Genomic DNA, 13,135 nt, shown 5'->3' on the forward strand with positions numbered 1-13,135 from the left:
CCATCATGATCTTCCTCTCTTTCATGTATTTCACGTTCCTCCAGTCTCTCGATGTAATTGACACACTTGTGTTCTCGCGCAGAAGCTGGACGTAGTACTTTATCACGGCCATGAAGAAGAAGATAAAAGCGCTGTTGAATTTTAATTGGTTGTAGAAGTCCTGCGTTTTAAAAAATGGTGAAAAAAGAAAAAGCGTTATACGCAAACTGACGAATGTGCGGTTTAGTCTTAATTTGCAATATGTCTGACGGACGGACAAGTATATTTCTCGTGGAAAAAGAACTATGCCAAGAAATGGTTTGTAATGGTATCAATTGTAAAAAATAATATTCAAATATTATTTTATATATTATACATGCACTAGCAGATCCTTATGTCGATAATGGGAGAGGGGAATTCGGCAAAATTATTTGGTTTGATATTTTTCTTGTTGTCACGCTTAGCTTTTACTACAGGAGCAGCGAGACGAGGACGTAGTGAAACTTCTAATTCCATTTTTACTTTTCTAAAGATTTGTTGTATTCGTTTTTTTCGTAGGTTTTTTAATAGCAAAATTTTTAGCAGAACTAATTTTATTTATTTGGAAGGGGGAGGGTTTTAATCTCCAAACCAACTTCCTTTAGGATCCGCCAGTGTATGCATATAACATGTATATTTTATTAATAATTTTTTTCATCAATAATTGAAAGTTGAATAATTTTGTTATAAATGAAATAATATTGCAGTTCTTGGGTGGTAATAATCTCTGAAGAATAAAGACGAAATCAAATTAGTATGGATGCCATTTAAGATTTCCAATTACAAATACCTATTTTGCATATTGTAACAAAGTTTTTTATATACACTGTATATTCATATATACAATGTAATATTCACACAGTTATAAAGTAACTGTCCGCAATAAATTTAAATACGCCATCGCAGTTCTAATAACCTGAAAATTAAATAAAATTTATTTGCATAAAACGTTATATACATATATATGCATGTAAATTTATCCGCATTTTTAAAGGAAAACCGATTATCGGAATAATACTATATTAATAAAATACTATATTAAAATAAAATAATTCTTAAAGGTTACATGTTAATTATATATGTAATCTTATAAACTTCTATTACGGAAACTTTTCTTCGTTACTACTATATTGTGGGTGAAATGTACAGACAAAATTGCTTACGGCACCGAAGCTGCTGAATGAAAGATCGATTACTTTACCCGCCGTGAGCTTCGTAGGATATCTGGCCATGGCGATTACTAGGACAAGACAACGAGCTTCTTTACTAGGCAGGCAATACCAATCGATCGTGCAGCAAGTTGTGTTTACCTTACTCCCCTGTCATGTAAAGTGAAACAAGTTCACGTATATTAGCATCTTATTATCAAAAATTAATAACTTTCCTTTAAATGTATTATTTCATTATTTGTTGCTTATTATTTTAAAGTACTTTATTTTTATGTACTTTTTCGGTTAACTTTTTGTATTTGAATATTTAATTCTGTTATCTATGTATCTTACCTGACTACTTAGAACTTCCCCAATATAACATAATATAAAAATATTAAAGGTAAAGGATACGAGCATTATGGCATATGTCATGAAGGATAGTGCATCATTTCGTTCCCATCCCTATAAAATATTTTATTTGAAAATCTCAGAGCAACTACGAAAATTCTGCACGTAGATTGCATGAAAATAGATATAAAATGTTAAAAATATGATGCATCGCGCTGTTGTGTGCATACCGTAATCACGTAATATCCTAAGAGACACAGTACCAAAGTACTACCAATAATTTCGATAAAACACATTTCTCCTACAACGTTTTGTATCTGATGTAAAAATCTAAAATTCGAAATTATGTTATTATAATTTCCAGTATTGTATGTTAAAAACTTTTTTCAAATTAATATTTTTATTAATAAAATCTTTAATCGTGTAAGGCTTATTTGTATAAGAGCATTATATAAAGCTTATTGTATAAGCTAATTCAAGGAGTAAAGTTGCAGAGAGCCTTTCTGAATTTAATATTCAATAAATAGAAACTTAATCGATCCCAAGGAGCACCACACAAAATTGTTAGTACTTCAATGTGAAATTTTCATATTGGGAATGGCTAAACTGCGATACGCTATCTGGTGGCAAAAACAGAACTAAAAAGAGTAGGTCGCCGGCTGCCACATAAATAAATCGACTTAAAAAACTATACACATAGTGGCACTCCCCGGAAAATTTTACCCCTATTTCATATACTTTTGGTAAAAATTCGGTTCAGGAAATAAGCACATACGTCGTATTGTAGAGTGACAAGTGACCTACTCTCTCCGGCCATTTTGCCTTGTGACGTCACGACCGCCAATCCCAATATCAGAGTTAAATTACAAACCTAGAAAGAAATTGGAAAAGAACGGGAAATACGTAACAACTTCAGCTACTTACTTACGTATCCTCACGTGATGCACGACAATCGCCGCCAATCTCAGCGCAACGACGCGATCTTTCGACCATTGATCCTCGTTCGCCAAATTCTCCAACCAAACGGCCAACATCTTGAGCTGTCCGCAAGCGTGCATGGTGAACAACGCGGTGATCCCGCAGACGCTGGTTTTCACAACGTATATGACGATGCCGGTCACCAAATGCATCGAAAACACGATCTCGTAAGCGGGACTCAGCTGCGGATCGAAGAAGATAAAGTAGTTACCCTGCACCAGCGGTCTGATCGTTACATTCCCGATCACGATCTTGCCGCGGGCTATGGGCTGAATCAGACGGTAAGTGAAGCCGCTGATGAAGAGGAACAGCGTGGTGCAAATGAGAATGAATCGCCCGGCCTTGGCTTTGTCCAACATGATTCTGCGATCGTTCGTGTCCTGTACGTTTCGCCAGTCTTCTTGCATATGTCTCATGCATTCCTTGATACGATCTTCCCGTAACATCAGCGTGCAGTACATGGCAGGTACCATGCTGTAGAAGCAGAGCGCGCCCGTCATTCTGAGTCGGCTCTTGAACGTATCCACGATTAGAAACATGTACAGCGTCCACGGTATCAGATTGAAGGATAGCAGGAAGCAGCACGCGGTCCTAACGAGTCCTCTGAGAAATCTCGTCAGTTTCGGAGGTTTCTCCAGGTTCGGCCATATGCCAATCAGTCCCATAATCAATCTGTGCACCTGCACGGTGTATCTAATGTCCAACTCATAGTTGGAATTCCGTAAATCCGTTCGTTCGATCATGGCATGCATATGGACGCGAGCCGGGGGAAAACCCGAATCTCCCTCTCACTTGTTTGCGAGGCGATCGCACGATTGCAACTGACAGATAAAAGTACGACGAAACCTGCCAGTTTGCATTATGCACGCTCTCGCGTCTGCGTGAATCGTCTCCGTTGCCCCGCGGTGCCTCTGTCGCAGCACGGTGAAAAGTTTGGTACAAATTGTTGTGTGCGCGCAATTTTTTGCCGGTACGAGATAATTATAGGATGGGATCGATTCACACGAGACGGCCTTTAGCCGAAAGGACGTCTACCTTGCGTTAGGTCATCGTAGATCGTGAGTTATATTGAACAGAAGTTCGCGAATTGTTAATTAACTCAACATATTGAGAATCTTTTGCTATAACTAATTTTAAAATTAAAAATTGTAAGTAAATGTAAAATATACTGAAAAGGTGCTGTTTAACTTTTCCTGATTTTTTATGAAATATTTTTCTATTCATAAAAAATAAAAGGAAAGATTAAAATTAAAATAACAAGAATTGATTATCTTATTCATTTAGTCCAATAATATTCAGTCAGATAGTATTAATTACAGAGTTATAAACGGATACTATATCATTATGATAAAATTATTTCATCACAATTATGTGAATTTTCGGAGCAGATTAAAGTATGCCATTGATGTTTTAACGATCTATGAAATAATGAAATAGATAAATAATTTTCTACTGATAAATGAAAATGTGACAAGCTTCTATACTTACGTTACTGAATGTAGGTAGAGACATTTCTACAATTCTGCCTGCTGAGATTTTCGCCGGAATGTTGGAAATTGCCATTATCAGGATTAAAGTACGAGCTCTTTTGTACTTAAGACGATGCCAACTCGTCGTAGACGTCATTAACCCAAACTTGATGCTCTGTCATAATTAATTAAGTATATTTTATTGACAATGGTCATGAACGCGTTGCTGTTTAATTTTCACAGCAAGCATTTTGTCACTTGCTACCTGATCTGTCAACCGTTGACCGACGTAGCAATTAGTAAAAATGGAGAAAGTGAATGACGTAAGCATCACAGACATAGTTAACATAGCTGTCGAGTTACTATTCTCCCATTCCTATAAAGTTAAAACAATTGCAATACACTTGCGAAATAATTTGCGACAAATACCATCCACTGTTTTAATTTCTATGCTAGAATTAATTGAACTCAATCTACTTAAATTAAATTATTGGCTGCGGTCCACTTGACGCTACAAATACTTCGAAGTATTCCTCTTCTCTTTTCTTTCAATGAAGAAAAAAGGAGAAGAAGGACGCTCCAAAAAATTTGTAGCGTCAAGTGAACCGCAGCCATTGTGCATGAATAAAGGCCGCGCGAAAATTGTTCGTCGTTTTTACCATAATAATGTAGTATCCCGAAAGGCATAAGAGTATAGCAGAGCCCATTATTTCCACTAACCATACATATCGCATAGTTTTTTCTACTTGTTTCAGGAAACTGTAAACGAACGATATATCTATGTTGTAATTGTAATATTTGTGCAATTTTGTGTTTACAGCATTATGTCATATTAGAATGTATTTAATAAAGTGTCAAAATAATAATTGTCTAGTATTTGCCTTATATCATAATCATAATAATTATACTAATTAACAAAGTTTTTCTAACTGGGCTAAACACATTTTTTTTTAATTAATCATTTAATATTCTAATTATATGACAATATGACAATAAAAAATTAATAATTAAACTCGTTTTTTTTCTTTAATGTGTTTCTTTGAGTTGCTGACTTCAAAGTGGTTCAATACTTTATTGTTATTAATGTATACGGACTTATTCATGTTTATTATAATAAATAAAATATATAAAATTTATTTGCTTGTAGCGTAATTTTTTGTACATGAGTTTGCTTTTTTTTAATCCAAGAGCTGAAAATTAAAATGTAATAATAGGACTAACATGCTTTATACAATACGTAAAAAATCTCGATCTTCGAAATTACATAAATTATATATCGATAATATAAAAAAGTGTTACGTGTTACGAACTTTTTACTGTCTTTTTCATATTTACTACGCACGAATTAGAGACATCCTATTTCATTCATGTTATTAAAAAAATTTAACTTTGCCGACTAGTGTAATAGTTCGTTATTTCACTTTACAATTTGTAATTTTAATCTGTTGTATTTTTCCTAATAAGCATAATATGAAAGAATATATACAACAGCTACATTGTACAATAATAACATGCTAAATTCATTATATCAATTCCGTTTTGTAATTATTCGACCTTACTAAAATTAATAAAAAATGTCTTATTTACATAAATATCTTTCCCTTTATCTTTGTAGACTTACTGTTTTATTTTTATCTGATGCTCCACGATATCAGCTAGCAATATCGCGATAGCTCGATCATCGGGCTGCGGCATGTCATTGAGACGTTGCAGCTTGTTGATTAAAACGTTCAGTTGTCCGCAAACGTGCATGATGAAAAACGCAGCCAATCCGGCCGCGCCCACCCTTGCCGAATACGTGATCAATCCTGCGAAGAACTGTAGAGTGAAGACGATCTCGTATGCCGGCGAAACCTCTCCGTCGAATTTCACAAAATAGCTCGGGCAGGCCAACGCTCTCACCGTGACGTTCATCGGCGTGAGCATGCGACCCTTTGAGAGCGGCACGAGAGTGCGGTAAGACAGTCCACCGACGTACATAAAGACGGCAGAAAAGATCGCGAACTTCCGGCCCACCTTCGCTTTAGACAGCATCGCTTGCCGATCGTTCCAATCGATCGCGTCAATCCAATCCTGCCAAGCCTGCTTCACGCAAGATCGAATCTCTCTCGCGTGGTATATGAGCAGGCTGTACTTCATGCAACCCATCCAACAATTTAGGATCGGCGCGAGCAATCTGACTCTACGTTTGAACTCGTGTTCCTTCAGGAATACCCGCAGCAGACCCGGCACGATGATGAACGCGAACAGAAAGTAGCAAATGACGTTTTGCAAGCGGGTCGCGATTCTTTCCACGTTGGAAGCGTAACCGGGAATCGGCCACGTGCCGATCATTCGCAGGATAACGCGAGTCACTTGCACGGCGTAATTGAAATCGTTTTCGTGCCGGTTTGTCTTCGACGAGCCTTTCATGATTAGCTTTTTTTTATTCAGTTCAAATTTAACACGCGATTGAATTCTGTATCACGAATTTTGCGCTTGTGTACCGTTCTTTCCCCGAGCACTATGAATTTCCGTTAATTCCGTTCCCGCATTTCGGGTTCACGACTGACAGATGGTCAGGCGGGACCAGAAACTCGAGCATGACTGGGTAGGTGTATATGTTGACAGGTGGTTTTTTTTTGTGCGGTAAGAATAGAGTGTACAGCGCGCTTGCGTGCATAAAACGTCTGCGCATAATGCCGGGTTACACGCAAGGGGTTGGCGAATTTTACGTGTCAAACTGTCGGATAAACGCAACGTTGACGGACAAAGAGAAGAATCGCCGTGCGACGCGTGGCATCGTACGACTTTGTAAAATTTAAATTTACGAACCAGGGTATAGTCAGCTGTAATTTGTGCCGTATGTTATTTATGCTGCGCAAGCAGAATGTCACGTAAGTAAAATGTTAACGCATACATTACCCTCGCAGTTAAATAACCCTTTGCATCAGAGATACAAAAATTTGTTTAATGCCAAGTTACATGCGTGACACAATAATGAATATAAAAATATATGAAGATTATACGTTTTGCTTTCAACATATGTGTGTAATAAAAAATGAACATAACGGTAAAGGAATTCAGAAATTTTTATGCTTGCGTTGATCTACCATATACTAATGGTGCTATATACATTACACTGAAATCCGTAGATTTCAATATCCTGCACGATTTTCTACAGATGAAATTTATTTCTTTCAACTAACGAATTGCATCTTTTAAATGCTGGTTGTGCGCAATATATTTAGATACGCGACCGATGTTCGCATAATCTAAAAAATACACAATTGTATATTTAAATGACGGTTTATCGTTTTGAATTACTATAGAATTCTAGAATATCATTGAATTTTTTTCTGGCATTTTAAGCGAACGAGATGGAAATATGTGAAGCACACTTACGGCGCCAAAACTATTGAGAGATAGATCCATAAATTTTCCGGCTGTGATTTTTACGGGAATGCTAGACATCGCGATTATCAAAACGAGACCGCGCGCGGTCTTGTGCGGGATTCGATACCAGTCGAGAGTACAGAAGGTAATGTACATCTTCATGTTCTATATATACGATTACGTAACAAATAAATAATTCTTGATCAATCTGATCAAGTAACAATTATCGACCAATACCTGATCCGTGAGAAGCTCACCGATGAAGCACAGTATTAAGATATTAAAGATGAATGTTAAAAGAAGTATGGTATATGTTAGCATCGACACCGCATCGTTATTTTCCCATTCCTGTAGAACGAACATCAAATTTTCTATTAATTAATTTCCTTTAATACACAGAGAGAATTTTCTCTTAAAATTTATCATGAAAATCTGATAGTTGTGGGACAACATGTATTACGAAGAATTTTATGCGAGCTGTTCTGATTAATAATTACCATAATAAGAAATATTAATATCTATTACAGTAAAATATAAAATATGTTGGATTAATTTTACTAAAATGTATAGTAAAATTTCAATAATTTTTAAAAAATTACCAATCTGCTTGGTGATTTTTATTATGTTGTTTGTAAAATGTCTTTTGTATATGTCAAAAATCCCTTGGTTCCTAAGTTGTTTCAAGTTTGTAGTCAATTTAACGGTAAAATATAACGAAAAATTCTCTCCGTGTACATATTCTTGATTTATATTATAAGCTTATCAATTATATATATCGCATACCATTATTATATAATATCCAAGAAGACACAAGATGAACGTGCACCCGACTACTTCCACCAAACATACGTATTGCAAAATTTCTTCTACCTTGCTTAAAAAGCTGAATGGCATTAATAATAACATCTCATTCTTAATAATTTTTTCTTTATATATGTAAAACGGCAATTGTGTAATTTTCTCCCCCGCACACACAATGCGATCGGCATAATAATGTTACCTTTTAATTCTGATATGCTGCCTCACGACGGCCGCCAGTTCCACGTTGGCTTTCTTATCAGAGAAGTATTCGGCCTGCGTGAGATTCTCCATTCTGGCAATAAGAATTTTTAACTGGCCACAGGCGTGTAACACCAGAAGAGCTGCCAGACTGCAGGCTCCGCTGGTCACCGAGTACTGCACGAATCCGGAGAGAAACTGAATCGAGAAGATAATCTCGTAAGCCGGAGTCTTCTGCGGGTCGATGAATACGTAGTAACCAGCGAATCCCATCGGCCTAATCGTCACGTTCTGCGGCGTGACGATGACTCCGCGCGATAACGGCACGATCGTGCGATACGAGAATCCGCTGCCGTACACGAAGGCCACGCAGAAGATCGCGAGGTTGCGTCCGATCCTCGAGTTGCCCATCATGATCCTGCGGTCCTGCGCCAGACTCGTCTTAGTCCAGTCCTCCTCGATGTGCTCGATGCAATCCTTGATTCGATCGCTTCGGCAGATCAACATCGCGTGCTTTAGCACCGCCATCAAGCAGTTGCACATAGGACCGATCATCTTGAGGCGACGACGCGCGTTCGACTCCTTGAGGAACATCTTTAATATGCCCGGCACGAAGATGAAGTAGAGCAGGCCCTGGCACAGGATCCTGAGCAACTTTGTCTGGACGATTTTGACAGTGGACGTGACATCGGGCGACGGCCAGATGCCGATCAGGTTTAAGACACCGCGCGTAACGTGCACGGTGCGCCTGATGTCATCGCGGATATTCATGTGCATGACTCGAGGACCTACTTGATCTTGATGTCGCCGACGATGGACTAATCGGACGTACCGTCATGAAGCGGAAAATGTGAATGACACTGCGCTTGCGTCTTCGACGAGAACGGAAGAGGTGAGGGAGATTGACGGCAGATGCGGCGATTGTTACCCGCAATCTTTTTTTCCCCTCTTGTAAATCACGGAAAGGTTGCGGAAAGTTGTTGGGGATGTTCGAGGAAGGGATCACCGCGACGGGAAGTCTAGCGACTTTAGAAAGTAGCGAGAAAATAGCGAGGAAAAAAATAGCGAGCGGAGGAAAACCGCACATGTTGTATTGATCCTTTGATAGTACGCTGATCCCTTCGTGTTCAATGAAATATTTTACTGTGGAAAGATGAAGCAAGAGATACGGCGAATCAAGTAAGGAATATAAATAATTATGGGAGTCGCAATATAAAAATTTATACCAATTTCTTTTCTTATTGTCAGTATTCTAATAGCAAGTTGTAGTTATCAAATAGAAATCGAAAGAAGTATCTAACATATTGTCTATCTCGCCGTCTTCTAAACATATTAATTGTGTCTCTTCTTATTCAGAGATGAACTAATGATGAACAAATAAAGATTTTGTGGTAGCTCGTACATATGAAACTTTTACGCAAGCAGTTTAGGTGTTTTCGGCGCAAACAGGAAGTCAGAAACAAAAATCGGACAACATAATGATATGATGCATCGTTTATAAAAAAAAAATATATTTGAATCGAGGAGATTTATATTTTGTTAAGTATCTCACTTTTTTCCAGGGTAAGTTTTAAGAGAAAATTTGCGTTATATATAACATCTTTTAGTTCAACATTTTTATTCTCTTATTAATATTTCTGCTGAATAACGCTCAACGTTTACTAGAAAATAGAAGTAAGATATTTCTGTGCAAGACGCCGAATTATAATTGCAACATTTTCCGAATAAAATTAAAATACGTCAAAGCCGTCTTAACGACCTAGAATAGAATACACATTTTAGTTAATCATTTTTTACCAGTAAATCTACTACGTTACTTACATCACCGAAAGTTTTGATGGAAAGATCGAAGAATTTTCCGGCTCTAAGTTTCATCGGGACAATCGATAGGGCTATGACTAATATTAATGATCGTGCTTTCATATTTGGAAGATGGTACCAGGCCAATGTACACACTGTTAATGCTAATTTCTCTCCCTAGTTTTATTAATAAGTTATTTAGAAGTATGAAATTAAAAGAGAAGAAAAATGTCTGACATATTATGTGCTCTACTACTTATTAAACACGTTATAAGCATTTTATCGACAATACATTTATAATACAATACCTCTATAGAAAGTTGTTCACCAATAAAACAAAAGATATAAATGTTGAAGCCAAATGACGTAAGTAGAGTAAAAGAGGAGAACATAGATATAACATTTTGATTTTTCCATTCCTATAGGATTGACAGTTATATTTATCAAGCACGCGTGTATGCGAAATAGCGAATATGCTTCAAACGTGATAAAATAATATACTACGTTTACGCGAGCGTTATTTCTGTAGAAACATATGATAATTCCTTCGCGTGAGCAAGTAAATTATCGTAAGTTATTATAAAAGTAACGCTCGTGCAAACGTAGTAATAGACATTTCGACGTAAAATTGTGCCAGCTATTATCACTAAAATAATTATTTAGACGCACCAAGATAGTATCATATCCTAAGAAACATATAATCATCGTACATCCCAATACTTCCAACAAGCTTGTATACTGCAAAGTGCTCTGCACCAATCGTAAGAAACTATAAAGGAACGCGCAGAAATTTTCGTCAGAAAATCTTTATTTGCCATATTAAAGACGAACTTATTGTTACTAATAAAACAAAGAAAACACATCGCGTTAACGTGACGTAACTTTATATACAAAATTCAATCGATTTCAGATTCTTGATTCTTATCTTGATACAAATAATAAGAATAAACAGATACAGATATAAAAGTGTGACTAATACGAGCAAAAACTTACTTTCGTATTTTGATCTGGTATTCTACGGTCAAGCTCAGCTTCTTGTCCAAATCTCCTTTCTCCGTTTCATTTACCATGTTGTCTGTTAATGCCATCAGTATTTCCAGCTGCCCGCATGTATGCATAACAAACAGAGCGGCGAGACTGCAGATCGCCACTGTGATGGTGTACTTAATCATTCCGGAGAGAAACTGTATAAAGAACACGATTTCGTAAGCGGGACTGATTTGCCCGTTGAATAGAACAAAATAACTCGGGGTCGGCAAGTGCCTGATCGTGACGTTCTGAGCGTTGACGGACTTTCCTTTGCTTAACGGCACGAATGTACGAAAATACAAACCGGAGGTGTACATGAATATGCCGCACATAATGAGCAAACGTCTCGCAATCCTGGCTTTACCAATCATGGAATTACGATCGCTCGCGCTTTCGACATTACGCCAATCGTCCTTCACTCGCGTCAGACAATGTCTCACTTGATTCTTGCTAAGCAAGAGGCTGCTATACTTGATGAGTGCAAGTATCGCAAATATCACGGATGATATAAGCTTTAATCTCATGCGAGTTCTTTTTTCTATGAACAGTATGTACAGGATTGTCGGGATTAGCTCGCAACCAACAAGAAAGTAGCAGCTCAATATCAGCGAGAACCTCTTGAGATTTTCTTGAAAGGAGGGCTCTGTTTCCGGCCAGATGCCCAATAGACGGAAAATACCGCGACTTAGTTGTATGGTGTATCTTATGTCGTTTTCGTAATTCGTATTTCGATACATTTCTACACTGTGATTGTCGTGTACTTTTACGAGCACCACTTTGTGACGTTATGGCTTTGTCATACGAAACGTCATACAACGCGCAAGACTGCGACCTGATGCGTGCTTTTTCATCACTGATTGCAGAGCGTTACCTCTCGGTCAGAGGATAACTCGGTACGCAAATGCGCTTGCGTTACGAACAATTGATTAGTCATGTCAAACGAATAAGTAATAACGTGCGTTCGGAATTATTGAGTAAGCACGAAATGGATAAAGTTTGAAAGTGAATTTATCAAGAGTCGGGAGGGATTTGCTTCCGAAGAAGTGTATTTTTATCCGTCAACCTTCTCAATCATAGAAAACTTATAGTATCTAACTTTATTTCTTCCTGCTTTGTGTCAATTTAATATTGTCTCAGTCACAATATGTATTGTATTTGCCATGAAAAATAACTTCTACGTTTCGCAAGATAATAGAATGATAAAGTGATGAGATATGTATGACATATGCCTACATCGCATTAATCTATATTTGATACATATGTTTCTAAAAATACAATTTTTTGGTACTCATATCGATTTTGCGAAAATTTTGATATAATTAAACTTTAAATATTTATAAAGAAAATACTGAATTATATTTTGGTGCATATTGAAATATACTGCAGCTGTTTTCATAAAATCTGAAAAATATTCTTAATTATTTTATGTTGTAATTCGCGTCATGAATCACGACTGACAATGGAAGACAAAAGTTGATTGCGAGTTAAACTCAGAACGGAAGCTCTACTGCGTTTGCACGCGTTAAGAATTCAAACGTTGCGTGGAGAACAGAGACTACAGCGATAGAGTTTGTGAGGAAAGTTACTTGTCAAAAGGGATGATTGTTTTCGGAGAAAAGTATTATTATCCATTTGTCGGACTTGGTAGCAACTAGAAAAACAATCATATTTACCTTTATGTCTTCCTACATTGTAACATGCGATGGCAGGACAGTGCCAGTCAGGAAGAAACCGTTTTATTTGTATGTCGATTATTCCGGGTTGTATATATCAAACAATCAAACAGTATAAATTAATAATTTTCAATTTTGCGGTAAAAGTAACAAATGTTCCATTTATTCTTAATAAAAATATATGTTAATATACGAGGCAAAAAATAGCATGAGTACATTTCAATATGCAATTTTACCGTTACACACACATATATATATAGGATTAAAATTTTGATAATTAAACTTTATAAATATT

The 13,135-nt window shown here is 36.9% G+C and overlaps 4 protein-coding genes across 4 annotated transcripts; all 4 read right to left on the reverse strand.

Moving 5' to 3' along the window:
- Window positions 1-753: 753 nt before the first annotated feature.
- On the reverse strand, window positions 754-3,310 carry LOC112453205 (odorant receptor 94a-like). Its single transcript, XM_025013812.1, has 5 exons — window positions 2,442-3,310; window positions 1,748-1,847; window positions 1,521-1,631; window positions 1,182-1,337; window positions 754-934 (listed from the first exon to the last, which is right to left on the reverse strand). The coding sequence occupies exons 1-5, from the start codon at window positions 3,245-3,247 to the stop codon at window positions 881-883; spliced, it is 1,227 nt and encodes a 408-aa protein (XP_024869580.1). The 5' UTR covers window positions 3,248-3,310; the 3' UTR covers window positions 754-880.
- A 531-nt stretch (window positions 3,311-3,841) lies between these two features.
- On the reverse strand, window positions 3,842-6,559 carry LOC112453207 (odorant receptor 13a-like). Its single transcript, XM_025013815.1, has 5 exons — window positions 5,586-6,559; window positions 4,624-4,723; window positions 4,230-4,340; window positions 3,984-4,139; window positions 3,842-3,913 (listed from the first exon to the last, which is right to left on the reverse strand). The coding sequence occupies exons 1-5, from the start codon at window positions 6,374-6,376 to the stop codon at window positions 3,863-3,865; spliced, it is 1,209 nt and encodes a 402-aa protein (XP_024869583.1). The 5' UTR covers window positions 6,377-6,559; the 3' UTR covers window positions 3,842-3,862.
- Window positions 6,560-7,053: 494 nt separating this feature from the next.
- Window positions 7,054-9,507, reverse strand: LOC112453206 (putative odorant receptor 85e). Its single transcript, XM_025013813.1, has 5 exons — window positions 8,340-9,507; window positions 8,123-8,222; window positions 7,577-7,687; window positions 7,349-7,504; window positions 7,054-7,218 (listed from the first exon to the last, which is right to left on the reverse strand). The coding sequence occupies exons 1-5, from the start codon at window positions 9,113-9,115 to the stop codon at window positions 7,165-7,167; spliced, it is 1,197 nt and encodes a 398-aa protein (XP_024869581.1). The 5' UTR covers window positions 9,116-9,507; the 3' UTR covers window positions 7,054-7,164.
- A 466-nt stretch (window positions 9,508-9,973) lies between these two features.
- LOC112453204 (odorant receptor 56a-like) lies at window positions 9,974-12,003 on the reverse strand. Its single transcript, XM_025013811.1, has 5 exons — window positions 11,132-12,003; window positions 10,808-10,907; window positions 10,447-10,557; window positions 10,160-10,315; window positions 9,974-10,097 (listed from the first exon to the last, which is right to left on the reverse strand). Exons 1-5 carry the CDS (start codon window positions 11,902-11,904, stop codon window positions 10,041-10,043), a joined length of 1,197 nt encoding a protein of 398 aa, XP_024869579.1. The 5' UTR covers window positions 11,905-12,003; the 3' UTR covers window positions 9,974-10,040.
- Window positions 12,004-13,135: the final 1,132 nt, after the last annotated feature.

The sequence above is a fragment of the Temnothorax curvispinosus genome, unplaced genomic scaffold (assembly GCF_003070985.1).
Source record: "Temnothorax curvispinosus isolate PA1 unplaced genomic scaffold, ASM307098v1 QBEX01004139.1, whole genome shotgun sequence".
Lineage (NCBI taxonomy): Eukaryota > Metazoa > Arthropoda > Insecta > Hymenoptera > Formicidae > Temnothorax > Temnothorax curvispinosus.

Excerpts from the sequence above, each read along its gene's own strand:
- LOC112453205 (XM_025013812.1), bottom strand. The coding sequence starts at position 3,247 with ATGCATGCCATGATCGAACGAACGGATTTACGGAATTCCAACTATGAG. Across the intron at positions 1,632-1,747 it reads TAGGATATTACGTGATTACG|GGATGGGAACGAAATGATGC; the intron begins GTATGCACACAA and ends AATATTTTATAG. Across the intron at positions 935-1,181 it reads CATTCAGCAGCTTCGGTGCC|GTTATTAGAACTGCGATGGC; the intron begins GTAAGCAATTTT and ends TTTAATTTTCAG.
- LOC112453207 (XM_025013815.1), bottom strand. The coding sequence starts at position 6,376 with ATGAAAGGCTCGTCGAAGACAAACCGGCACGAAAACGATTTCAATTAC. Across the intron at positions 4,724-5,585 it reads CATCAGATAAAAATAAAACA|TTTCCTGAAACAAGTAGAAA; the intron begins GTAAGTCTACAA and ends GTTCGTTTACAG. Across the intron at positions 4,341-4,623 it reads CGGGATACTACATTATTATG|GAATGGGAGAATAGTAACTC; the intron begins GTAAAAACGACG and ends TTAACTTTATAG.
- LOC112453206 (XM_025013813.1), bottom strand. The coding sequence starts at position 9,115 with ATGCACATGAATATCCGCGATGACATCAGGCGCACCGTGCACGTTACG. Across the intron at positions 7,688-8,122 it reads TTGGATATTATATAATAATG|GAATGGGAAAATAACGATGC; the intron begins GTATGCGATATA and ends TTCGTTCTACAG. Across the intron at positions 7,219-7,348 it reads CTCTCAATAGTTTTGGCGCC|ATTATGCGAACATCGGTCGC; the intron begins GTAAGTGTGCTT and ends TGTATTTTTTAG.
- LOC112453204 (XM_025013811.1), bottom strand. The coding sequence starts at position 11,904 with ATGTATCGAAATACGAATTACGAAAACGACATAAGATACACCATACAA. Across the intron at positions 10,558-10,807 it reads TAGGATATGATACTATCTTG|GAATGGAAAAATCAAAATGT; the intron begins GTGCGTCTAAAT and ends TCAATCCTATAG. Across the intron at positions 10,098-10,159 it reads CCATCAAAACTTTCGGTGAT|GTCGTTAAGACGGCTTTGAC; the intron begins GTAAGTAACGTA and ends ATTCTATTCTAG.